The sequence below is a fragment of the Pagrus pagrus genome, assembly GCF_965226575.1.
Source record: "Pagrus pagrus genome assembly, chromosome: 20".
Classification (NCBI taxonomy): Eukaryota; Metazoa; Chordata; class Actinopteri; order Spariformes; family Sparidae; genus Pagrus; species Pagrus pagrus.
In genome coordinates, this window is record NC_140207.1 from 22,662 (window position 1) to 50,000 (window position 27,339).

Sequence of the window (27,339 nt, forward strand, 5' to 3'; positions counted from 1 at the left end):
GTCCTCTATCTCCTCCTGTCCTGGATGCCTATAAGGGGTTAAGAGCTTGTCAACTGATCAATGACCGGGACAGAATCCACATCAATCCTCCAGATTCTGAAGCTTTCCCCGGGAGGCTGACCAGTGAGAATCTCTGATAGTTGGAGCCCTGGTGTCTTTTTAAAAAATGTGACCCACCACCTCGGGTCACTGTTGACTGTTAAAACACACTCAACTAATGAGCAAAAAGCCATAGGCTGTCCACATGCTTAGTGGCCTTAGTACACCTGTTCCCCAGCTCAGTCTCATCTGTTCTCTTTTCTGGGCATTGAGACAAGATGAGCAACGACTTACAGCACATTACAGCACATTATCTCCTCTGCCGTTGTGTTCCCACAGAAGGCAAAACTTTCTTTTTTGCATTTGGAGGTTACATGCAATGTCAATGCAAAGACGCAAGTGTGCATCTCTTCATGCTGGGCAACACAATCATGTTTGAAATTCACACCATTTAAAAATATTCAAGTCCAGTAAAAATTCCTGTAAATCACAGGGCACAGGTTTACTCAGCTGCTCCAAGCCTCCAGCTCTGGAAGAGAGCTTCCAGGGGAGTCTCATCAGATTCTGATCTGGAGCAGTTTACCGACGGGAGGAGAGCTCAGAGATTACTTTGTAACTTTTGGGATTAAAAAATGGTATGTATCAGCCTGACTGCAGCAGTGATCCGGAGGTGACCTCCATTGTCGGGTGTTTATGTTCTGTAATGCTGACTGGAGCTGGTGGGGAAATGTAGTTTGCTTCATGAAGGTAACGTTACAGAGGAAAGGGGAAAATGAAGACAGAGAACCAGAGTCTCTACATAGTACTGATTTCACTCAGAGTTGTGTGAATAAACACAAATGATCCCTCTTTCCTGCTGAAAACAATCTAGACAAACTGACATTCTACCTGCTGGAGAGCGCAGTTGGGTGGAGTTGGAACGTGTCCGTCTCCTGCCTCGACGCCGCAGTGTGTTGATGGCGTCGGCCGGATCTACAGTGGTGGCACCATGGGTGGAGTTGGCCTGGTCATCATGGTGATGGAGAATGTCAGTCTCCATGCTAACTGTCTGGTCCCACAGTCCATGGCACTGCAGTGGAGGATGTGGAAGGTAGAGTAAATCATGATGTAATTCATGGTTCTTTACCTTGAGTAAAGCTTGGTGGTATAATTTAGTGTTTTCTACCTTGAGTATGGCTCGGTGGTAGAACAAAGCGAGCAGCTGCAGCAGGTCGTACAGGACGTAGCCCTCCTTCTTCTCCACCCCCAGGATGTTTGGCGGGTGGAAAGGTTTGGAACGGTCCACCTCCAGCTTCTGGTTGAAAGGAAAGAAACCAAACTGGAAGAAATACTTGATGACAATGGTGACCTGAGGAAACAGGGAGACAGAAAGGTAGACTAAGTGTAACGCCTGTTTCACAGATGTTTTAAATAAAGTTAGGCGACAGCAACAGAGTAGTGTGCACCTCGGTGTAGATGATGGCTGTCATCCAGAAGGTCTTACTGGGTCGAGGGACGGACAGCGTCGCCCACAGAAACACCAGAACAGGAAGTACTAGTGTCAGGCAGCTGGCTGACACCATGTGGTTCAACACGATGACCAGGTAACACACTGTCTCCGACCTGACAGAAGGAAGTGATCATTTTCTAAGCACACAGACAGAATGTGTGGAGTTACCTGTGGTGCAGAGCTTACCTTGCAGCCAGGATGTTGTAGAGGGCATAGCACAGCTGGAGCAGCTGGTGTTGGTTGCTATAGAAATGGTCCGATGACTCAAGCTCCTCATTGTAAAAAGTCCTAAAGCACAATATGTGAATCAGCAGCAGCTTACAGGTGAATGACCTTTGTGACTCACTTATGACTCACCTGTTCCTAAGCAGTTCGCAGGCTGTCAGCTCCTGAGTGTGAGATGCCAGTGGACAGGAAGTGGAGGCAGAGTCAGACAAGAAATCACTCCTCTCACCTGGAGTGTGAACCAGCAGCCGCCTCCTGAATCCTGACCCCGCCTCCCCCCTCTTCCCCCTGTGTTCCCCCTCCTCCCCCTCCTGCACGTCCAGGCCCAGAGCGAGGCTGTAGGAGGGGGGGAGGATGAGAGAGGAGGGGGTAGACGGGGAGGAGGCACTGGGGAACGTATGAGCTGGTTGTTTGTCCACAGGAAGTTGCTGGTTTGATTCTCCACCACTGTTCAAACAGAGACAAATTTAAAATACTAAGTGACTGACCTAATGCTGTGCTAATGCTAAGCTTAAGCTACACTAATCTTCTGAGGCAACAAACTGCACAGAGATAAAAACTATCCCTATGCTAACATGCTCACCACTACATCAGATGTGTCAAAACAAAAAGACTCCTGTCTGACTGTCTGCCTGTCTGTCCGTCTTTCAGTCAAATATAAAACTTTATAAATGTATATATAGTTGACAAATGTATTGTATTGTTTATGAATGTTTATATATTTTTAATACATTTATATATATATTTGTATTAACCACCTGTGAGTCTGACTGATGTGTTCTTCCTCTGAGGATGACGAAGAGGACAAGGACTGGACTCTTGCCATTCTAAACAGTTTGGGTCGCCATCTTTGGCAGGTTTTAGCCTCCGAGCATTCTGGGTATTCTTCACCTTTAACTTCCATGGCTGGATCACCTTCTGCTGAGGATGGAGCCCCCAAGGTTTCCTGTTGTGATACTGGTCCTGGTTCATCAGGAAAATCAGCTCCTAAAACTGTTTCAGGTCCTAGTTCTGGTTTATCTGGATAATCTCCTCCTGGTTCAGTTTCTGGTTTCTCCTCTGCTGTCTGACCTGCTTCTTCGTCATCTGTATCAGGACTCAATCCTTCATCTTCCTCTTCCCTCCCCGTGTCTGTTGAGGTCTGCAGCTTGGCCTCATGGGTACTGTAGTCCAGGCCCGACTCTCTGGAGCTTTTCATCATCTGTTCTTGGTAGTAAACATGGATTGCGTCTCTGGTGGGAACATTACCCTGAATAAACAAACAAAAACAAATCAACCTCACTGATGCAGCCACGGCACACATCTTGGTTGTAGTTGCGACACTTCTGTAGTCCTGAGTATACCTGCTTGGCCTGCTGCATTAGCATGCAGTGCTCGATGCGGAGGACGGTGGAGATGGCAATGTGTTCCTGACATAGACCTCTGAGCCAGGCAGTCAGAGAGTCCAGCAGAGCCGACAGCAGAACCCAACAGAACCGCAACGTGTTGGAGAACCGACGCAGCACCGTGTCTGAAAAACATGACAGCTGATGATGATCATACTCATCCTCATTGTTCACATTGTTATAGTGAGAGTGAAGGTTTTACTCTACACTCAGTTTTATTTTACCTACTAATTCATCACTTTGATGACATTTTAGCAAATTTGTGCCCAGTTTAGAATCTTCTTATCAAATGTGAATCCATTAAAATCAAGTTGAAATACACCCCAGACAGGCCTCTATATACATGGTTAAATAATGGCTAAATAAATAAGTAGTTTAAAATACGTATTGATCCGATATGAATGAAAATTGAACTGAAGAATGTAACTCCACTCTGAAACATTACTGGACCAACAGTGTGTTTGTAGTTTCAAAAAAGGATCTTTGGTAGACTACAGACACACAAAGGTAATGACACCAAACACTGGTGGACCTTCTACCTGGTCCCTCATCGGTTTCCTCCTCCTTGTCCTCCTCTTCACCCTCCTGCGTCTCCTCTATCACTTCTATAACTCCGGCTGCTGAACAGAGGGATGAAAAGTTACACTAATATGCAGATGACACACCACTCTACATTTGTGATGAGTGGATCACATGCTGGATAGTTACAGAGAGAGAACACTCAAGATTGTATGCTGGGGTCATTATTTCATAAACATTATTTCTATGATATCACTTTAAATATTACTCAACAACATCTGGAGGCAGCTGTACAGACTCTGATGGCCTTTTTTAAACTTTATGTTTACATTGACATTTTAGGGAATTTAGCAGATGTTTTTGTCCAAAGCGACTTACAGTAATTCATGCATACATACACTGATGGCGGTGGCTGCCATTCAAGGTGCCAACCAGCACATCAGGAGCAATTTGAGGTTCAGCATCTTGCTCAGGAACACTTCGACATGCAGACAAGGGGAATCGAACCAGTGACCTTCCGATAACAAGACGCTGGCTCTAACACTGAGCCACAGCTGCCCACATGTTATGTTACTGTTTAACTTTAACGTTTCACTCACTGAATTTCTTTGAATTTGTTTTTATTTTGCTGAATGAAACAAATTTGTTATAATGGGTTGAGGTCTCTTTCTGCACGTTTGTTGTTGTTTTTATAATTTATGTATACATACTCTTCCTTATCTTAAAAAGTTATATCAATGTATCACACTCAAATAAAGAACACAGAGACATGACCATGTTTGATGTCTTGTAACTAATAAAAACAATCCCAGTCTGTCCAGGCTCCATCACTGTGATGAACCCTCACTGATAAACCTGAATATAACAAACTGAATGTAAAAGCAGCTTATGATCTGTAAAAAAAAATAGCTTCTTACACATCCTTACTGTTCAAATTCTTTATTAGCTGCTACAACAAAAAAAATTATCTTATTTATCTCCATTAAGTCCTCATGTTTCATTCTGAGCAGCTCGCCAACATCGGGCCGACCGTAGGCTAACACTGGGCTGATCATAGGCCGCTAGACATTTCAGTGTTTTTTTGTGAGAAGTTTGATGATGTAAATGAGGAGCCGACAGTTACTCTGCTGCTTCTGAATCATGGTTTACACCAGACAAGTGTTTACAGACTAAAGACGACCTTCATCTAAACACCCTTCTCTGTTTATCACTGCGGGAGGAAACCCTTTCCTCTTCCTCCTGATCTCCTCCTCCTCACCTCCTGTCTTCTCTTCTCTCCGGTCCCTTCGTTCAGATGAGTTTTGCTTCCGCATTTTCTTCTGGTTGTTGCGAGCTCTCATCGCTGTTCTGGAGTCTGTTATCCAGGCATGATAGACAAACTGAGAGAGAGAGAGAGAGAGAGAGAGAGAGAGAGATGAAAGAGACAGACAGACAGAACAGAACTTTGAGTATTCTTTTTACACTCTTTACCTCCTCTTCTTCCTGTTGGACGCACTGCTGTCTTTTAACCACCATCATCATAAGACCAAATTTTTTTTTTTATTCATTAAATGTTTCTTTAAACCTCAAGAGAAGCACATTCAGATCTCTGACTGCCCCCACACTGGTTTCTGATGACTTTGAGACATGTTTTATTTATTACATTTTTAAGATGATATTGAAACACTCACAAATCTGCTCTAAAGAGACTTTCAGTTGCTGTGAAGCACTTTGTTACCATATGCATAAATATATTGATTATTATTATAATTTATCAGCAGGTTAAGTTAATCTATCATAAACATCTCATTCCGTGTCAAACTGATGGTCTGATGGTCCCGCTGAGGACTCCTTCACACCATCAGCATTTTGTCTCAGGTGACGTGTTCAAACCTGTAAGGCTGATTTCTCAGGTAGCACCTTCTCCTTCTTCTCCTCTTCATCTTTCTTTTCCTCATCCTCCTCCTCCTCACTGTCCGTCTCAAACAGGTAGTAGTCACCACTCCTCACCACTGCAGACAGACAGACAGACAGACAGATATCTGTATATCAGACAGACAGGTATTTGAAAGACCAACACGTGCAGATAAAATGGCTGTGAATGTGCTGAAGAAGTTAGCTTTCAGGCCTTTCTATCATAAAGTCACGCGGCTCACATTTCAAAAGACCCTATTTTAACACAATACACAATGTTTTCTAAACCTAACCAAACTGTGACAGACAAATTCAAACAATAACGAAAACCCTGAAAATAACTGAACTAAGTCTAAAAAGTAGAATTACTTTACCATTGTTTGCCTCCAAAAAGACAGACAATCACCTGAAGATCAACATCAGCTAAAACATTTAGCCTATTGCTGTGTGTAAATTAACAAGTCATATTGCTTGTATGTGTCATGCTTTGTCAATCAAGCCGATTCTGAAAGAAATGGACGCTTCACACACAAATGTTAACCCAGCAGCACAGAAGATCTCTACAATTACCACATAAGATCTCTAAAATCACCACAGAAGATCTCTACAATCACCACAGAAGATCTCTAAAATCACCACAGAAGATCTCTACTATCACCACAGAAGATCTCTACAATCACCACAGAAGATCTCTATTATCACCACAGAAGATCTCTAAAATCACCACAGAAGATCTCTATTATCACCACAGAAGATCTCTAAAATCACCACAGAAGATCTCTACAATCACCACAGAAAATCTCTACAATCACCACAGAAGATCTCTAAAATCACCACAGACGATCTCTATTATCACCACAGAAGATCTCTACAATTATCACAGAAGATCTCTAAAATCACCACAGAAGATCTCTATTATCACCACAGAAGAACAGACGATTAGGAGAAACTCCCTCCAGGCTTTTCTGAGATATTGCGGTACAAATGTACCACAGACAAACTACAACCCAAACACATAATTTCTGCGTCACCTGACTTCCTAAGACCTTCCAGGCAGAGAGCCCTGAAGGCTAACTTCTCCCATTAACATGTGGGAGACTGATGATGTCAGAGGTCATGTGACTCACTGGAGGCGTGGTTCACCCAGGGTCTCCACCACTCCTTCTGCCCCTTCTTGCTTTCCTGACCTAAAAATGAAAACATGACAATTACAGCAACAGAACACACAGCTATGTTTGTAACACTGTTTGCTTACACACCATCAGTATGGAAGCTGTCCTGGGTCAAACTCAACATTTTCTCTTTTCCTCTGCGGAACTTCTGCTGTCGAGATTTAATCCTCTCCATCCTGCAGGAAATACAGAGACAGAAAGGGGTTCACAAGCCAGACCAGTCTGAAGTGTCCAGGTCAGGTTTTTCCATCAACAGCTGGTCCTGGACAGGTGTTTTCATTGACGCCTAGTCCAGGACACGTGTCTATCAACACCTGGTCCAGGACAGGTATGTCCATCAACGCTTTGTCTCGCTCCCAGTGTTGGGGCTTGTTTCAGAAATCAGGATTTCACAAAAGCCATTTTCTGAAACAGAGCGCTGTTTCGACTCGGATTCATCATCTCAATTTTTTGACTCATTTGAATCATTTTGACTCAGAGTTATCTCATGTCATTATGTTTATTTATAACTCATTATGTATTATTGTTATGTCTTAAACTTAATGAACTCAAACCTGTCTTTGACCGTGTGAAGCAGCCTCAGTGTCCTGGTTGTTTTGACTGCGTCTCATTATCTGGCCTCTTTAAACTCACACTTGTCTGGTTTTGACTGGAACTTGCTCAGTCTTGAGATTGTGTGGATTTGTACTTGACACTTCTGCTTGTACTTGTGCAAGTGTCATGGGCATTTTGACTCAGACTTGTCTCAGCATCGAGCCAGTTAGGACTAAGTCATGACTCATTTCTGTTTGGACTTGGACTCAGCCTGGCTGGTCCTGACTGCACATGTGTTTGTGTCTTACTGTCTCTTCAGCAGGTCCATTGACGTCTTCTCCACCTCCAGTCTAGCTCTGACAGCTTTCACTGTGGAGGCCTCGAAGAGCTCCGCCCCCCTGCAGCGCACACACAGTAACATCACGACTCTGTGTGTATTAATGTGTGTGTGTGTGTGTGTGTTGACGTGATTGTGAGTACGTACCTGGAGGCCAGCAGTTGCGTATTTTGCAGGTCCAGGACCACATACAGGAAGTAGTGACTCCTGAAGACTCTCCTCTGCAGCAACAGGAAACAGAAACAGACACCGTCCCAGATGATCCCCGCTTCATCACTCGGCAATTCACACTGTTTACTGCTCTGCTGCTCCGCTGCAGGAAGTGATACATACACAAACAACAACACATCAACAACGGACAGACAGACAGACAAGCAGGCAGGCAGGTTGTTTGTCTGAAGCTCTACTGCTCTTCATCGTTTTGACTTGGACTCGTCTCTGTATCACTGTTTTGACAGACATTTACACAGAACTTAAGAGAGACAGGTAGACAAACGGGTAGATACACAGGTGGTTTACATACGTTTGGTGTATCCTTTGATAGTGCAGGCCAAACTGAAGAGCTGAATCAGCCAACAGTGATTCAATACCAACGACTTAATGAAACCACAGGCCAGGATCTGCACAAGGACAGGCAGAGAGACAGGCAGACAGAGAGAGAGAGGCAGATAGACAGACAGAAAGAGAGAGAGAGACAGGCAGATAGACAGACAAGCAGACAGAGAGAGAGAGAGAGAGAGAGGTCAGTTTTTTTACCATATATGTTTGTTTTCAGTATGAAGACGGGGAAACACACAACGCAGTAAGTGTGTCATTGCTAGTTTCTGACCGACACAATTTTATATTCACACAAAGACCTGGACCCGGGTCCAGTACCTGTGGGTGGGGGGGGCACTGGGAAGTTGGCTGGTTTGTTTTTATGGACAGGAACTAGACTTGACTATTCTATGTGTGAATTGTATATCTTTTGTTTGTTATATTTGAAAAATAAAAAAGACCTTGATCAAAAATAAATGAGGTTTGGTAAGGAGCATTGATGGTGCATGTCTCTCTTCAGGCAGCAGAAAGTGAAAAGGGTAACTAAATTCCATATACAAAGAGATGTGTCTCAATCAACCAGGATAGGAAGACATTTTGACATTGATTTTGAGTCAACGGGTCAACTGGAAGCTACTGAAAAAGATTTACGTTAATACATGAAAACAAACTGCTCCTCCTCCTTCTCCTCCTTCTTCCCCTGCTCCTCCTCCTCCTGCTGCTCCTCAGTTAATATCAGTGTTTTTGCTCATATGCAGTCAAACAGAGTTTGCTATGGGACAGACGTGTCTCTTGGAGAAGATGAGAGCCTCTGTTTAAACAGTGAGAGCCAGGTTGTTTTTAATTCATTAATGGAGGAATGGTGGACAGAGTGTCTACTTCAAGTTCCTGGGCGTTCACATGTCGGAGGATATTTCATACGACCAATACCACAGCACTGGTAATGACGGCACAACAATGGCTATACTTTCTGTGATCGCAAAAGAAAGTCAACTTAAACAAAGATCCGCTTGTCACCTTCTACCGCTGCAGCACTGAGAGCATCACCACATGGTACACAAGCTGTACTGCTGCAGAGTGACAGGCTCTACAGTCGGCCATGACCGGCGCCCACACAGTCACCAGAGCACAACTACCACCTTGATCCATCTACACACCCCTGACATTGCCCTTCACTCTCCTGCCCTCTGGGTGGCGCTATAGGTAAGATGGGCCCGCAATGCCAGACTAAGGAGCATTTTCTAACACAGAGCAATACATCTCCTCCATCAATCTCTAAAGTCAATACAGATTGTGAATTATAATTTGACTGTGAAATATATTTTTAATAGTTTTAAGTTACTTTGCACTAATTGCACATTATATATTGGAACAGCTGCTCACCTCAGTCTGTTGACAAACATCCCAAACAACAAGTACACTGCCTCGTACCTTTATGCCTATTTTTACAACTCTTTTCATATTTGAATATTTTCTATACCCATAAAGGTTTATCGTTATTATTACGATGATGATGATGATTATGCATCTTACCGACAGAATATTCTTCATGGTGATGACAAACACATTGTAGCCAATCAGACAGTCCCAGTACACCAGGATGGATTTGACTGGTTTCAGCAGAAGGTCTCCGCCCACCAACAGGAAGTAGAAACAAGCCACCAGGTAACCCATACAGAAGATACTGATCCTGGAAGAGGAAGTACACACATGCCACCATGTAACCCATACAGAAGATACTGATCCTTACAAGAGAGGAAGGGTCATCACATCACTGAATCTTTGATACCAGGCTGTGGTGACAGTTGTGTTGAAGTCAATGGGAGATGATGGAGAAACACTAACTTTTCTTCTAATGAAGACATGCCTCCAGAAAATGAAATAACACACTACAGAGAGTAGGTTAACAGCTGATTCTTTCCCCCAAATGATTGACAGAACTGACGAGGCAGGTCTGACTGACTTCAGCTGATGAGACTGCACTTAAACCATGAACAGCAGCACAAACAGGAGCCTTTCCTGCACAACTTTAAGGGGCGAACAACATGTTGATTTAAAAATAAGGTGTTATTTTATTTTCTGGAGGCATTTCCTCATAAGAAGTCATACGATGTACATATGTTGGGCTGTAGTGTGCTTCTCCATCATCTCCCACTGACTTCAATGAGGCTGTCAACACAGTCTGGAACCAAAGATTCAGTGGTGCAATGACCCTCCCTTTTTTTTTAGGTTCCTTGCCTGGAAGAGGGAGTAGTTGTAGATGGAGTGGATGCACAGGTGCATTCTTTGCAGCCTTACAGGTTTTACAAAAACTCAGGTGCAGTCCTTGACTTAATCCAGAATATTTGGGTTTTACAAACTTTTTGTTCTTTGAATCTGAGACTCCTGGTTCTGTTTTCAGCAGCATTGATGTTTCCTAAAGACAGCCATTTAAATTCAGGTACCTGTGGCCATGCCTACTCACCTGGTGGTCCCAGTGATGAAGATGATGGTGAGAACGAACCAGAACATGTAGCTGAAGATGATCACTTTCATCATGTCCAGGTAAGACCTGTACATACAGAGGTCAAAGGTCAGACAGGTAAACAGACAGACAGGGAGACAGGCAAGCAGGCAGTGGGTGGAGCTTACCTGCACATCATGAAGTCAGGAACCGTGCTGAGACGTAGTCGTCTGATTAGATCAGAGATGTGTCCCTGGTCTTCGTCCAGCTCACAGTTGTCTCCTGCGAGGATCTGAACCGACGCCTGGAGCTCCTCTTCAAACACCTGCAGCTGCAGGGAGGCACCGAGGAGGAGCAGGAAGTCATCTGGAAGATCAGGAAACACACAACTGTAACAGATATCGTCAGTCAACATTTGACACGTTTAGGCTTTACCTTCAAATGAATCCACAACTTTAGATTTTAATAAATGTTTTGGATTTTTATAAAATCAGAAACCTGGATTTTCAGATTTGGTCAAAAAACATGTTTAATCCTAAATTCCTAAATTTGTGGTAAGGACCAAGATTTATTTCTGAAAGTCTCAAGTTCCGATATTATTTATCATTTTGGATCATTTAAACCCAAAATGTATGATTTTATTAACTTTGGGATTAACCTCAAAAATCTGAGGTTAATCCCAAAAGTGTGTAAATATATAAATAATTAAAGTATAATCTTCAGACTGCTGACACTCAGCAACTTAAAATTATATAATAATAACATTTCTTTTTTTAATCAAGAGTTTTTGTGTTTTACTCCTCCAACAAGGTTTGGGAGGTCTCCCAAGGTAAACTGGTCCCAGTCAGATTCTCGGGCACCACATGAATCTGGAGCAGAACCGTCACCTGGGAGGAGTTGGATCAGGTGGACCTGATAAACCTGAACATGTAGTGAAGGTGAACTAGGACATGGTGTCTGAAGAAAGACCCTGTCAAAAGGTCTTCAACTTCCACGTCTGGAGGATTTTCTCTTATACTCAAATATAAAGAATACACTTTTTTCCACTAATAGCAACATTATGTCACTATTTTAGCTGAGAAGCTTTAGAAACACTCTGATGATATCTTGACTTGTAACAAGGTGAATGATGTCTCTGTCACTCACTCTGTGTCGTGAACACTTTTTCTTTCACTGTGTGACTTGGGTGAGAAGTGCGTAACACTTTACAATATGTCACACTTGTGCTTGTTTGGCTTTTAGCAAAGTTGTGAACTCTAATTTTTCATCATAAGTAATGACTTATCATTACAAGTGCACATGTACAGCTGTCCATATTTACAGCACTGCTGTAGAAGTGAACTGAAACTGTTTGGGCACAGAATCGTAAAAATATAAATTTTTGCTTTAAGAGCTTGGATTTGTTTGGATATGCTACGGCAGTTCTGCTATGGCAACAGCACCACATGAAGATGCAGAGGCATGTAGCTCCTCCACATTTGTGTTTTTTTAACTATGACTTTGTATGACTGTTGCTGAAACACATACTGCTTAGGGCAGAAATACTGTCATCATTGGAGAAAAAAGCGTATTTTTTGGACTGAGAGCGGCAGACTTTGAGACCGGCGTCTTTCGACCATCTAACCTGACTGTTTGGACCGCCCAGGTAGGAAGAGAGCCAGAAAAAGAGCCATTCTAAACCAGCTTGGTTAAAGGCTGCTCCTGGCTAATGTCTGCTCACAGGAATAGGAAATGGACAAATGGTGCTCAGGCTGTTGTAGCCACAGAGACCTGTCTTCACCACAACATCTCAGATCAAGCTGTTGCACCCGACGGGCGGATCATGTGCTGAGCCGACAGAGAGCAGGACTACAGCTGGACCAGGAGAGGTGGACTCTGTGTTTACATCATTGGTGCGACAGAGAGCAGGACCACAGCTGGACCAGGAGAGGTGGACTCTGTGTTTACATCATTGGTGCGACAGAGAGCAGGACCACAGCTGGACCAGGAGAGGTGGACTCTGTGTTTACATCATTGGTGCGACAGAGAGCAGGACCACAGCTGGACCAGGAGAGGTGGACTCTGTGTTTACATCATTGGTGCCGACAGAGAGCAGGACCACAGCTGGACCAGGAGAGGTGGACTCTGTGTTTACGTCATTGGTGCGACAGAGAGCAGGACCACAGCTGGACCAGGAGAGGTGGACTCTGTGTTTACATCATTGGTGCCGACAGAGAGCAGGACCACAGCTGGACCAGGAGAGGTGGACTCTGTGTTTACATCATTGGTGCCGACAGAGAGCAGGACCACAGCTGGACCAGGAGAGGTGGACTCTGTGTTTACATCATTGGTACGACAGAGAGCAGGACCACAGCTGGACCAGGAGAGGTGGACTCTGTGTTTAGAAGATCGATGCTTGGTGCTCACTCACATACAAAGTTGATGGACGGTGTTTCCCAGGTGTCCAACTTTGAGGTGAAGATGCTGACCACATTATCATCACCATCTCGTTGCTGTTGTTAACATTAACCCAGATGCAGATTCCAAAGATGTGTTAAGTGTTTATCTGTATATATGTTCTGTAATTTGTGTAACATGCAGAAATGTACAAACTTTCATTCTGTTGTGCAACCTTTTGTTGTATAATGACAAATAATTTACCTTGTACGATGTGGATGTGTAAACTGACTACTCTATGAAAGTAAAATGTTAATATATGTGATGAAATTATTTCTTTGTATTCAGGAAGTTTTTCACATGTCATCTGATGCTAAATGATGATGATGATGATGATGATGATGGTGAGGATAATGATCTTACAAAGGAGGAAGATTGGGTTCGGTGGGGTCAGGTGATCGGGGAGGAAGAGCCACTTCACCACATTCGAGTCCACGTTGGAGGATGGAGGTCTCCAGGGATAATCTGAAAATACAACAGAGCTGCTGCTGTGACAAAAAAATTCATATTTTCCTGAATTGTCAGATTTAATTACAATTTTAGGAATTAAAAAAAATTAAGAAATCAGTCTAACCATTTGTAAAAAATGTTTTTGTTCCAAAATCAGAAATCAGTTTTATCTCGAGTCTTTGCTTAGCACAGAGACATGAAGCAGAGGGAAACTGTTCTGGATCCATCAGAGGAGAAAAAAATGTGTCTTCCAACATGTTTTTTAATCTTTTCAGAATAAAAGCCTTTATAAATTTGGTTTCTGAACTAAATTGTGGAGTAAATAATTCCAACAGGAAGATATCAGTTGAGTTTGTACCTTTGCAGGCAGCAGGAGGGAATCCAATACACAGCACATACTGGAAACACAACACCCCTGACAGGAAATAGCAATACTTGGGCCAAACTGAGGCGATGCGCTTCCTGCTGCGACATGATAGGACGGTGATGAGACCAAAGGCGTGGCCTACAGCAAACAGATCCATTCGTTGACCAATCACATTCACAGCCAACAGAAAGCAAGTCTGCGGAAGAGTGTGGGAATGTTTAAAACAGGCAAGTGATTATGTCACAGGGTTCGCAGGTGAAAAATGATAAAAAAAATCTGTACAAGATGATCAGAATAGCAATAAAAACTGAGTCCCTTAATGACTCAATGTCTTCCAGATAGAAACGGACACAAAGCAACCAAACTGAGACTGATTTCACAAGACCAAGATGGCCCCCTTTTAACTAATAGCCCACCCCCCCGGGCGTATTTATTGACATGAAAATACACATTTAACCATTTCATCTGGCAGACAGCCAGCCCATTTAACATTAGTGTATTTTACACATACATTTCCCACCGCTGTCTAAATATTTCCCCCATAACCAAAGCAAGTTAACTGGCAACAAAATCCATTGAAAAACAATAAACATATTCATGCTGATCACATGACTCCTCAAAACACACAAAGCAATCTTTTTAAAAGAAGGAAGTTGTTACGCCCTTGTTTTGCCAGTCAACCTTATGAATGGGAGACGACAAGATGACCGTGCAGCATTTCATCAAAGGCTGAGTGTTAATAATGTTTGTGTGAATACATGTGTTCAGGAAACAGAACAACCAGGTGTGCAGCCATGGTCGCCCTACTGAAACAGTTAAGGAGAGAGGAATAGTTGGGAGGTGTTTTAAATACACGTTGAACGGATCGGAGAAATGTGTGGCGTGTGTGTAACCCTAACCCTTAATGCTATGCTGCCATGTGTGCATCTCACCTCCAGTCCAAACTTGTAGAAGAAGTAGTTGAGGAAGTACTTCACACAGCTTAGCACGCTGTCGTCCAGGTGACGCCTGGTGATGTCATTAAACAACGTTCTGGTGGGGGGCGGGACTTTGTTATGCCGGAGACGGTAGAGCTCCTGGTGTCTGTAAACAGTCACCTCGAAGGCTAACAGCGCCAACATCATCAGGTTATACTGTAGAGACAGGTTAGCATAACGCTAAGTTATCAGAGCTAACGGTGCTGATTAAAGTGTGATTGGTTGTGATGTCACTCGTGTTTTTAGTGATGTCACTCCTCACCCTCAGGTACTCAAGCAGTTTTCCGTCTGTTTTGCGAAGCCCCACCCACTGGGCGGGGTCAACTGGACCAGAGTACAAAACAGAGTGGGACAAGTCGGTGCTGGAGTTACCTGGCTGCAGAGAGACAGACAGACATTTGGTTGTTGCTACAGTTTGTGAAAAGTAAAACATTAGATATAGAGAAGATGACTGGTTGCTCTATTTAACACAATAAAGGCGAAACTAGTGATTCCAGAGGCAGTCCGGTCTTCATCCGGTCTTCATCAGGGCTCCAAACAAACACTACCATGTGGCTCAACCTGTTTGTAGCCACAGCCAGTAGGAGGCGATCACATGACCCAGATAATGACATAACTATTACACTCAGTGGTTGGCTGGTTAGACGACCCAAACACGGAAAACAGAACAGGGAATTGAACACACAAAGGATTTATTGAAAAACTTAAAGAGTAGTCGGGGAGTGGGGGTGAGCTCCGGCTCAGGCTGGTGGCTCGGCCACAGCAGAGAGGAGGGGACTCACGAAGGCACTGGCTGGGTGCACGGAGGGTTACTCTCAGGAGCTCGAGCTAACTGTTTGGACCATATACCACGTCAAACTGACAAAATCATCTGGCAGCGAGACAATGAGGACTAGTATTTCAGCCGGGGTTGATTACCACAATGTGCTGCAGGTGTCTGTGTGAATGTCAGACAGAAACCCTGCCCAGCTCTCCAGTGCACCTCTGTAACACACAAGCACAAAAACAACCACAGCCAGAGCCCCAATATGACCACACCAGGTGAAACACATTCAAGTTAATGAAGCAATGAAACAACAACAGATGAGATGACACAAATGGTTGATATGGGTCATGTGAATACCTCTTATTGGCTGTGGACACTACACAGGTGTTGTTTGAAGACCTGATGTCTGGAACATGTTGGCTTTTGTAATGATTTAGCCATGACAATAAAGGCTTTTTAATATTTCCGTCCTCCTTTTTTTGATATTTTCTTTTTTGGAGTGCCTAAATACATGGGATGTCTCAGAGAAAGGCAGACAGACAGGTTAGACAGGGTTACCATGGTGCAGTTATAGGAGTATCTAGCTGGTTGGACGAAGTTGAGTTGGTACAACATCTTACAGACGGTCACCACACATGTCCAAGCTGTACACATTCCCGACAGCAAGGGGCGCCACGGCCTGCACGGCAGAGCCACGGCCACACACAGCACGAACAGCAGGTTAAACACACACACCTGAGGAGAGACAGACAGAGTTAACACACACACCTGAGGAGAGACAGACAGGTTCAACACACACCTGAGGAGAGCGAGAAACAGGCTCTGACCTCCTTCACAGAGACCCAGATGATGTAGGAGGAGACGATCTTGACGATGTGCAGTTCCAGGAGCCACCAGAGGAGGTGCTGCAAGCGCTGCAGAGACAAGAGGAGGCGCAGGAACAAAACAGAGAGACGATCCACCACCAACCTCCAGGAGACCAGCACTGAGGAGGAGACATGAGGAGTTAACTTTCTGTTTAAAACTCACCTGTCACCGGTAGGGCTGCATGATTATGGCCAAAATGATAATCCCGATTATTTTTATCAATATTGAAATCACGATTATTAATCACGATTATTCATTATGTTAGGTAAAACTTATCTTTTTATTGCACTCTTTTTTAAACAAACCGTATGTAAACAAGGCTTCAAATTGAAACTTAAAATAATAATAAATCATAAATAATAAAATAAAATGTACCCAAGACAAAGGGCAAAAAATAAACATGCCATTGCAGAGTGCAATCATAAAGTGCCTGGGTTGTCTGGGTTGGTGCTGGACACGGACGGAGATTTAGTGGACCAGCGTTAGCTTCGGCCTTCATGCATTCATCTTATTTGGGTGTATTTGTGGTGTTTTTTCAGGTGGTTGAATAAGTTAGTTGTGTTGCCCTGTGGCGCAGACACAACTCTGAAAAGAGAAGGAGTTTAGGAAGTTAGAAGTAGAAGTGTAGGGGCGGGACACCGCTGTGAAATGTCGTCCAGATAGAGACAGAGTGAGCGATTTTTTCAGGGTTGAGCGACGTCGCTGGACGGAGCGATATCGCTCGCGGCACGTCAGGACCGGCTCATTGAAAAGTACAACCTCTAATCACTTTTCCTCGCTCGCTGTCGCGTCGCTGTATGTCAGGACGGGGTGTCACACTGCTGAATATAATTTGAGGCTGCCGCTGCTGCAGGGTGCACTCACTTGCTATTTAGGCAGCTTAATGAAGCCCTAACCTTTCGTTCGCCCCCTGGTGGTTGGCTGGCTATTGGGTTGAGAAAGCGCTTGATTTGATATGCAACAGAGCCCGCTTTTTAAATGTTCATATCGCCATGATCATCTCAATTTAATCGTTGCAGCCAAAATCATGATCGTGATTAAAATTCGATTAATTGTGCAGCCCTAGTCACCGGTGTGATCATGATGACGCAGTGGGTTTACCTGCCATGGGGTCAGACAGGGTTTCCCCATCAAACATACAGGGATACTCCTCCTCCTCTTCCTCTTTCTTTATCCACTTCTCCTCTGTCTCCTCCTGTCTCTCCCTCTGTCCTCCTCTCTTCTCGTCCTCAAGGAGGAGTTGAGGAGCTCCACCCACAGACAGGTCAAACAGGCTGCCGTCAGAGTGGACCAACCTGCCATTACACACAGAGGATATCTGGTCTCTGATTGGACAGGAGGACGTCACATGTTGTTGACCTGTGACCAGCAGATAGGTGTGTGTGTGTGTGTGTGTGTGTGTGTGTGTGTGTGTGTGTGTGTGTGTGTGCGCGTTACCTGGTGATGGTGCTGTTGTGTGTGTCCACTACAGTCTTCAGGTCAGTCAGCTGCAGGAATGGCTCATGGAAGTAATGCAGGTGTACGATACACACCTGCAGAACAATTAGGTCAACATTCACTGAAACACAGCAGAAGAAAAAGACAAAGGAACCAATCGTCAAACTGTCTGATGTTCTGTAAGAACGTGTCTGAGTACCAGGAGGAAGGCAGCTGGGATGAAGATCTTTGTGAAGAGAACTGGAACTGAAAACTTCTCCAGACCCACATCCTCCAGCCTGGAGAGACAAGGATACCATGGACACAGTAGAGACATTAGAGACATTCAAGACATTAGAGACAGTAGAGACAGTTGAGACATTAGAGACAGTAGATAGATCAGGGACAGTTGAGACATTAGAAACATTAGAGACAGTAGACATTAGAAATATTATAGACAGTAGAGACAGTAGACATTAGAGACATTAGAGATCAGAGACATAGCAGTCAATAGAGACATTAGAGATATTGGAGACAGTAGAGACGGTAGATGAAACACCTGTGAGTGCTGAGTCCACTGTAATAGCTCCAGGTGTGAGGGGATGAGGGGAACTGGAAGGTGTAGACTAGGATCAGAACCAGCATTGAGTAAACCACCACAGCTACCCAGAAACCCCTGAGCAAGGCACGCCAGCGCTCGTAGTTCAACTACGGAGACAGACAGACAGGTCGATGCTGTCAATCAGGTCACATCAGGACCAGAACAACAACAATCTAATCAGTGATCCATCCAAACAGAAGCCCCGCCCACTGACACGAATCAACACAGGATTGGACATTCAAATTCAGTGTTCATCCAATCAGAGCTAATCTGATTCCAGAACAGGTCACAATAACCAGCAGCAGAGCAGTACAGTACAGTACAGTACAGTACAGCAGTAATACTTGCAGTACTTGCAGTACCTGGTAGAGGGCGACGCAGCAGAGGAACATAACCATGTAGATGACTTTGTAGAGGACAATTTTCCCCTCAAAACTAACGAAGAAAAACATTGTCCCACACACGTAGATCCAGTATTTAACAAACATCCTGGTAACCACGGCAACCAGAGCCTCCATCTTAACTCCTCCTCCTCTCTGCAGGAGCAGCACCTCCTCGTACAACACCTCCTCCTCCTCCTTCTTCTCCTGCAGGTCTTCATCTGCCCGCTGCTCTTCTGGAGGACATACAACAACAGACAGGTTATCACCAGACAGACAGGTGTCTGGTTAGTGAGACAGGTGATCATCAGACAGACAGGTGATCAGTCAGTGAGACAGGTTCTTACCCTTGATGTGGACAGTGATGGTAGACAGCTGTGTGTCTGTCTGTCTGTCTTTCTGTCTGTCTCTCTTCTCCGTCAGTGCCTGACGCAGCAGCAGCCAGAAGGTCAACAGACACATCAACTGCAACAGTGACAAATTCAACATTATCATCATCATCTTCACCATCATCATCATCATCTTCACCATCATCATCATCTTCACCATGTGACGATCACCCAAGATGATGTTGATTTATGTATATATATATATATGTATAAAAAGAAGAAATATTATTTACTTATTTTTCACTCACCTCCACACCCACTAGCCTGTCACCCAATGATTTTGGAACCCGTGAGTCGGCCGAAGCCTGACGAGCCCTTGTTTTGGTTTATTTATATCTTTCCTCCTTCGTCCTCTTGCTTTCGTTTTCGTTTATGAATGAACTGAACTGGAGGGAATTTACTTGATTGCTGGGAAATCCCGATGTGGAGTATTTTTGTTTATGAATGAACTGAACTGGAGTGAATTAACTTAATTACCAGAAATCCCGAAGTGGAGTATTTTTTTTGTGTGGACTGAACTGAACTGAACTTTGGTTTTTTCCTTTTGTTTGTTAAACTGAACTATTTCTGAATTGAATTGGTGGTGGGATTGAATTGCTGATATTGTGTGCTAACTGCGCCTGCTCTGCTATCTGCTATACTGTGTTTATTTTTTTAGAATGCATACAGGGGCACGTGTGTCCTTTGTGGGGTTTGAGGTCAATAAATGATTTACATTTGTTCAAACCGCTACAACCATCATCATCTTCACCATCATCATCATCTTCACCATCATCATCATCTTCACCATCATCATCACCATCAACAACAGAACATTCTGAGCAGTTCAGCAGTAATAGTAGTCGTAGTATCAAAACAAATCAATTTTAAAAATCACAATCATGTGGCCTCAGTGGGCTTTACGATCTATACAGTAAACGACATCCTCTGTCCTCAGAGCCTCGATTCAAGTGAGGAAAAATTTCACATGTTGAGAAAAAAAACCTCAGGAGGAGCGACAGAGGAGGACCCTATCCCAGGACGGACAGACATGTAATAGATGTCGCATGTACAGAAAAGTAAGTAAAACTTATAGATACACACACACACACATTGAGCCTAATGATCGGGGGAAGGCCACCCTATAAAAGTATGTTTTTTTAAAAATAGTTTTTTAAAGCAGTCTACAGACTCAGCTGATCTGATTGGGGGCGGGGGACTGTTCCAGAGTCTGGGTGCCATGACCGCAAAAGAGCAGTCACCCTTGGTTTTGAGACTAGCACGTAGAATTACCAAGAGGTTCTGACTGAGATGACCTGAGAGGCTGGTCAGTGATGTATGGGGTCAGAAGTTCAGAGATGTAGACAGGCGCTGGGCCTTGTAGTGCCTTGTAAGCAATTAAAAGAATCAACTTAACTGACAACCAGTGCAGAGAGGCTAAGATCGGTGTGATATGGGATCGTCGACCAGTTCTGTTAACAGCTTCGCAGATGCATTTTGTACAAGCTGAAGTCGAGCTAGAGCAGTTTGATGAAGACAGGTGAAAAGGGAATTACAGAAATCGAGACAACAGAAGATGAATGTGTGAATGATATGTTCTAAGTCAGAGGTGGATAGTAGTTATCTGATTTTTGAAATGTTTCTTAATTGAAAGAAACAGGATTGAACCAGTCTAGTCATGTGATGGGCGAATTTCTGGAGAGGATCAAATTTAAGTCAAGATTTCTGGAGTATGGTTTGACCAAGGGGGCAAGTGGACCAATATGCTGATGATATAGTTGCCTATGATATAGCTCTTGGAATTGCCATGACATGGATGACTGAGAACCTTCATCAACAATGATAAGATATACAACCGAACTGAGGTATTATTTGGCCCAGGAGAAGCATATACAGAGAAAACTGAGGCACCCCTTAAGGCAGTGGAGCAGATGATGACACAAAATTGCCCAAAGACACAAAAAAACCTTCTACTTGACAAATATAGGTAGTACTACCTCTAGTAGTAGTAGTAGTACCACTGCTAGTAGTAGTTGTTGTAGCAGCAGTAGTACTAGTAGCATTACTAGTAATAGTAGTAGTAGTAGTAGTAGTACTACCTTGGAGGCGAGTTCCCTGCAGGGATCATCTTTTCTTGGGAACAGTCCGGGGACTTCCTCGATGGAGGGGAAGCTGTAGACATACTGCAAGATGACCAGCAGGTTGCCATAGGCGACCAGCCAGGGCGATGACATCAGTGTGTAGCGGCGACGCTCTCGCATCATCCAGAGGACACAGGACCAGAGCAGCAGGACACATGTCAGCCAGGACACGTATGTGATGGACCACGCCATCATGGCAATCAGAGCACAGATGTAACTCTGTTTCATGAGGAACATGAACGCCATGGAGGCTGCACTGCTTCCCTCATCACAGCTCTTCCTCACCTCCTCTTCATCTTCATCCTCCTCCTCCTCCTCCTCCCATCCTTCTCCTTCAAAAACACATGTCTCCAACGTGTCTGCAGCATCACACAAAGGAGATCAGAATAGAACCAGGGTCACCTGTGTAACTGCACACCACAAGGTAATACTGTACCCCAACCCTAACCCTCACCCATCAACACACCTTACCTGACTGTACAGTATGTGTGTGTACACACACTAGTCAAAATTAACCAGGGATATTGGGATATAGGTGCATATGTTGTTCCCAGCAGTATATTTGTTGCTTCAATAGTTTTACTCTTGGAGATCCATGTGTATCTGAGTCATAAAAAAATGATTTTGTTTGTTTGTGGAACTGCTTCAGATCAGTTGTGGGGCTTTAAAACCCAGAATATCCCAATAATATTTTGACTGGTGTGTATATATATATTATATATACATATATTATTTTGAATAATACCTGAAACTAGTGCTGTAATTGAGACCATAAATATAACCCTGAAATAATATAGTGAGAAGAAACCAGTGGAGTCGCCCCCTGCTGGTTATCATTCCTGCATTGGTTTCACTTTTCAGAGCCCACCTCCTGTGGAAATTTCATACAGTCGACAGACTGAAGTTAGCTGGAGGAGTGAGATCTCTTTAGGTCTCAGACTGGATCTTTGCTTTGCTGGAATTCAAACCACACACTCACCTGATTGGCTGAGAGAGTAGTGAGGTGTGGCATAAACATCCAATCCCAGGGCTGTGCTCTGGGTAGGCGGGGCAAAAGAGTCAAATGGACTGTCATTGGCCGATGATGTTAGCACCTTGAGACAGACAGAGAGAGAAAGACACTTGTTTTGTTTTCACTGAGACATGATCATTAATGCAACAGTACGAATGCTCTTTGTAAACACACAATTTAAAGGTGCAAGAAACACCAACAGAAGGCGTCAGTATCTCATGACCTAGAACAGAAACGTCCAGAGCAAAGAAACATAGTGAGACAAATGAAAGTGCAGGCAGCGTCTCTGCAGACACATGAGGTAAAGGGATCATACTTTGTTTGTGACAAATATCCTGCGTCGTATACTTTTAAAACAACTCGGACATAAATCAAATTATTAGTTTTTGAGATGACGGATGGTTATTTTACATCTCTGCAGTCAGGTCGATCATGAGCTCTCCTCCACAGCTCCCTCCGCTTCTCTGCTGTGATGTCACCGCTGACCTCATCGCTCAGGTTGCTGGTGGCAGTCATGATGTCACAGCTCTCGCTTACCACTGACTCCGATGACTCCGCCCTCTCTATGTCCCGCCCCCCATCACTGTCAATCAGCTGCAGAAACATGACATATGTCAGCCAATGTTATTCTATGATGAGCACATTAATGAAATCAGTAAGAAAATACACAATGTAAACATTCTGGATCCCTAGTTCCTGTAACAATAAACAAATAAACAGCATGTGAAACAACATGTCCAGTTAATGTGATCACAGCTCTAGTTCCTGTTTTTTTATGATGAGTTTGCAAAATGGCATATATAGTTCACTCCAGTGGTGGGTCAGTGACATCACCTGGTTCCTCCACAGACCGGCCACAGTATTGTAGAGCAGCAGCAGCATCAGGGGACTGATAAAGTGAAACCAGCTGAGCTCAGAGTTCACGTGCAGCCTCCAGGGGGAAGCACAGTCCACCGAGACCACCGAGACCAGACCGAACACACTGCAGGAAACAATCAATACTCACATCAAACACACTGCAGGAAACAATCAATACTCACATCAAACACACTGCAGGAAACATCAATAGTGTTTCATGGTGGCAGGTGTGCTACCTGGTGGAGGTGTTTCATGGTGTGCAGGTGTGTTACCCGGTGGAGGTGTTTCATGGTGTGCAGGTGTGTTACCTGGTGGAGGTGTTTCATGGTGTGCAGGTGTGTTACCCGGTGGAGGTGTTTCATGGTGGCAGGTGTGTTACCCGGTGGAGGTGTTTCATGGTGTGCAGGTGTGTTACCTGGTGGAGGTGTTTCATGGTGTGCAGGTGTGTTACCCGGTGGAGGTGTTTCATGGTGGCAGGTGTGTTACCTGGTGGAGGTGTTTCATGGTGTGCTGGTGTGTTACCTGGTGGAGGTGTGGTTGGGAGGCCATGCCTCCTGCAGCGAGGGCAGCTGGTAGCAGTAGAAGAGTAGGAAGTGAGAGGAGGAGTAGAGCAGTGACATCACAGACACACACCTGAAGAGGAGGGGTGGGACCTGACCTGACCACGCCCACCAGGTACACAACACCTGGAAACAGAGGAGGTAGAGGAGGGAGGAAAGAGAGGGGAATATGATACCTGGAGGGGAGGAGAGAGGAGGAGGAGGAGATGAGAGAGAGAGAGATTAGTAGCACCTCTTTCCTCAGTCCTCCCTGATTCTGGTCCAGCCCTACAAAAGGGCCTCCAGTCAGTTTCTACTGGATTCAACTGGTCACCTGTCAGTTTTGTACTGGATTCGACTGGTCACCTGTCAGTTTCTATCTTACCTGTGATCCCCAGTAGAGCCGTCAGCAGGACTTTTCGTCCAGTCGTCATCATGTTTCCCAACATCTGCCTGGTTTTACAAACCAGTAACTCCAGTTCAACCAGAACCCTGTTTCTGCTGCCTTCCTCCTCCTCCTCCTCATCCTCCTCCTCCTCCTCTCCAAGAACAGAGTCCTCCTCAAACATCAGCTCCTCCGGCTGCTGCTCCTCCTGCTGTGGCTGAAAACACACAGAGTGCTTCTGTCAGATACAACTCATGACTGCCGGTTGATGTTGTGACGTGCAGAGAGACAAAAGAAAGTCTGACACCTTCTGACTTCACTCTAAAACTTGTTTATCCGCTGAATAAACTGTGGCAGAGTCTGTTTGAAGTTGTGCAGAAGATTCTTTTCACATTAGATCAGTCTGTAAAATTATTTCCTCCTCGCGCTGCTACCAGAGAAAAAAAGATTAAAACTCATCTGGCCAACTGTCTCTACTAACAGTTTTAAATGTTTGAATATCCAGTAAAACTCTTTACATGTATCAAAAGAACTGACAGGAATTAAACACCTGAACATCAGGTCAATAATGTGGAGGAGAATGAAGAGGAGGCAAAGTTTATCTGTATGGTACAATTTAGACAGAAAGCAACTCAAAGTGCTCTATAGGGGCATAAAATTACTTTAACAGACATCAAAAACTACATTTACAATACATTAAAAACAAGTTGGAAGACATAAAGAAACAAAACATTAAAACAAGTTAAGAAATAGGAAAGTTAGCTAAAATAGAAAAAGTTTAAAAGAGACAAGACTAAAGAATAAAAGTCACAGTGCAGTTCAAAGCCTTAAAACTGCTTCAGTGACAGTCTGTGACAAACAGAAAGGTCTTCAGCCTTGATTTAAAAGAGGTGAGAGCAGACCTGCAGTTTTCTGGGAGTTTGTTCCAGATGTTTGGCTCATAATAACTGAACGCTGCTTCTCCATGATTAGTTTTGACTGAAGGAATAAAAGCAGACCTGTACCTGATGACCTCAGAGGTCTGGATGGATCAGAAACCATTCATACTTTATAAACCAACAGCAGGGTTAGGGAAATCTATTATTTGACTGACAGGAAGCCAGTGTAAAGATCTGAGAGCTGGAGTGATGTGATCTACTTTTTCGGTTCTTGTTAGGACTCGAGCAGCAGCGTTGTGAATTAGCTGCAGCTGTCTGATGGATTTTTTAGAAAATCCTGTAAAGACACCGTTACAGTAGTCCAGTCTGCTGAAGATAAATGCATGGACAAGTTTTTCCAAATCCTGCCGAGACAGAAGTCCGTTTATCCTGGATATATTCTTAAAGTGATGGTAGGCTGACTTTGTAATTGTCTTAGAGTGGCTGCTGAAGTTCAGGTCTGAGTCCATGATTACACCGAGGTTTCTGGCTTGGTTTGTAGTTTTCAACATTACAGATTGAAACTGAGCAGAGACTGTTAGTCATTCTTCCTTGGCTCCAAAAACAATTATTTCAGTCTTTGTTTAACTGAAGAAAACTCCAATCATTGATTTGTTCAACACATCTACTCAGCGTTTGTATGGGATTATAGTTCCCTGGTGAGATGGTTATGTAAATTTGTGTGTCATCTGCATAACTATGGTAACATATTTTCTAGAGGGAGCATGTAACTGTTGAATAGCAGAGGCCCCAGAATGGAAACCTGGGGTACTCCGCTTGTCATTTTCATCTGCTCAGATTTGTAAATAGACACAAAGTAGTCTATCATTTAGACAGGATTTACACCAAATTAGTGTTGTACCTGAGAGTCCCACCCAGTTTTCCAGTCGGTCCAGTAGTATATTGTGGTCAACCATGTCAAACACAGCACTGAGATCCAGTAATCATTTTTATTTTTTATTTTGCCACTGTCTGTGTTTAAGTGAATGTCATTGAGGACCTTGACTAGAGCGGTCTCAGTGCTGCGATTGGAAGACACCAAAACAGCCATTTATTATTAAGTAATTGTTTGTCAGTGATTTTATCTGAAAATTGGGAAGTTTGATATGGACCTATAATTATTCACAACTGATGTGTCTAGATTGTTCTTCTTCAGGAGTGGATTAATGAATGCAGTTTTCATGGCTTGGTGGAAGACACCTGAGAGAAATGTTGACAATCTGTAGCAGATCTGAAGTCATGCAGTCTGAAACTTTTCTGAAGAACCCTGCTGGTGATATATCAAGGCAGCAGGAGGAAGATTTCAAATGTTGTATTATGTCTTGCAGGTTTTTGTCATTAATTGGATCAAACTGTGGCATGGTATTTGAGCTGGTTTTAGGTGGACACATGGACAACACACCTCCTTAGACTGCCTGTCTAAAGCCTAGTTTATGCTTCTGCGTCGCGGCGACGGCGGAGCTACGTCGTCGACCCTACGCCGTCATTGAGCATTCGAAGTTCTGCGTCGAGGGAACGCGTTCAATTCACCGCCAAGCCGGGGGGGGGGGGGATTGGTTTCGGGGGGTTCTTGCTCTCTTGCACTGCAGTTGCGGTCAGAGCGGATATGCTGTGTAGCATTCTGGTCACAGTGTGGGGCTACAAGCTACATGCTACACAACACCAATACTCCTCCTGCCCTGCTGGGATCTCACAAAGCATGGAGTTCACAAGCAATAGGAGACAAGCATGCAAGCAGCAGAAGTAACTGGCGGGGTTGTTATACTGTTGACCGGAAAAGCAACTGCCGGAATGACGGTCTGAGCGGACCAATCCCAGTCCTTGCCGTTCGCGTCTCGACGCGTCGACGTGACGCGTAGTCAGGATTTTTTGGAGGCGCACGTCAGGCTACGGCGCAGGGTCTGCGTAGGGGTCTGCGTCGACGACGTAGCTACGCCGTCGCCGCGACGCAGAAGCATAAATCAAGCTTAATTGTCTGATTTTTGGCAGTGAAGAAGGATGTGAATTTATTACATGCCCTGGCAGACAGATGTTCAGAGGCTAGAGGCACAGGAGGGTTTGTTAGCCTGTCGACAGTAGCAACCATGCCACTTGCATTATTATATTATTATTTTTGTCTGAGAAGAAGGAGGAGGAAGAGGAGGAGGAGGACAACTGGTGGTCAGTCACTGCTGCTCTCTGCTGGTCTGGTTTCATGTTAACGGACTCCAACAGGACGACTAACACACTGATTGATCCTGAAACCTAATCATTAAACCCTGTGTGTGTGTGTGTGTGTGTGTGTGT

The 27,339-nt window shown here is 44.1% G+C and overlaps 1 protein-coding gene across 1 annotated transcript in view; it reads right to left on the reverse strand.

Moving 5' to 3' along the window:
• LOC311249355 (piezo-type mechanosensitive ion channel component 2-like) overlaps nt 1-27,339 on the reverse strand; it is a 45,965-nt gene that overhangs the window by 9,634 nt on the left and 8,992 nt on the right. The window contains exons 6-41 of the mRNA XM_084340348.1: nt 24,137-24,353; nt 23,735-23,948; nt 23,189-23,336; nt 22,766-22,948; nt 22,322-22,436; nt 21,301-21,701; nt 19,181-19,298; nt 18,816-19,069; nt 18,412-18,560; nt 18,073-18,151; nt 17,874-17,968; nt 17,538-17,731; nt 16,397-16,554; nt 16,128-16,304; nt 15,066-15,179; nt 14,759-14,959; nt 13,818-14,022; nt 13,373-13,474; nt 10,762-10,939; nt 10,595-10,681; nt 9,664-9,820; nt 8,117-8,213; nt 7,741-7,906; nt 7,565-7,654; nt 6,810-6,898; nt 6,678-6,737; nt 5,530-5,648; nt 4,916-5,036; nt 3,678-3,758; nt 3,097-3,263; nt 2,512-3,002; nt 1,886-2,200; nt 1,715-1,816; nt 1,485-1,641; nt 1,205-1,387; nt 928-1,108 (exon numbers count right to left, since the gene is read on the reverse strand). Of these exons, the coding sequence (XP_084196474.1) occupies nt 928-1,108; nt 1,205-1,387; nt 1,485-1,641; nt 1,715-1,816; nt 1,886-2,200; nt 2,512-3,002; nt 3,097-3,263; nt 3,678-3,758; nt 4,916-5,036; nt 5,530-5,648; nt 6,678-6,737; nt 6,810-6,898; nt 7,565-7,654; nt 7,741-7,906; nt 8,117-8,213; nt 9,664-9,820; nt 10,595-10,681; nt 10,762-10,939; nt 13,373-13,474; nt 13,818-14,022; nt 14,759-14,959; nt 15,066-15,179; nt 16,128-16,304; nt 16,397-16,554; nt 17,538-17,731; nt 17,874-17,968; nt 18,073-18,151; nt 18,412-18,560; nt 18,816-19,069; nt 19,181-19,298; nt 21,301-21,701; nt 22,322-22,436; nt 22,766-22,948; nt 23,189-23,336; nt 23,735-23,948; nt 24,137-24,353 (5,965 nt within the window). The remainder of the gene's footprint in view (nt 1-927; nt 1,109-1,204; nt 1,388-1,484; nt 1,642-1,714; nt 1,817-1,885; nt 2,201-2,511; nt 3,003-3,096; nt 3,264-3,677; nt 3,759-4,915; nt 5,037-5,529; nt 5,649-6,677; nt 6,738-6,809; nt 6,899-7,564; nt 7,655-7,740; nt 7,907-8,116; nt 8,214-9,663; nt 9,821-10,594; nt 10,682-10,761; nt 10,940-13,372; nt 13,475-13,817; nt 14,023-14,758; nt 14,960-15,065; nt 15,180-16,127; nt 16,305-16,396; nt 16,555-17,537; nt 17,732-17,873; nt 17,969-18,072; nt 18,152-18,411; nt 18,561-18,815; nt 19,070-19,180; nt 19,299-21,300; nt 21,702-22,321; nt 22,437-22,765; nt 22,949-23,188; nt 23,337-23,734; nt 23,949-24,136; nt 24,354-27,339) is intronic.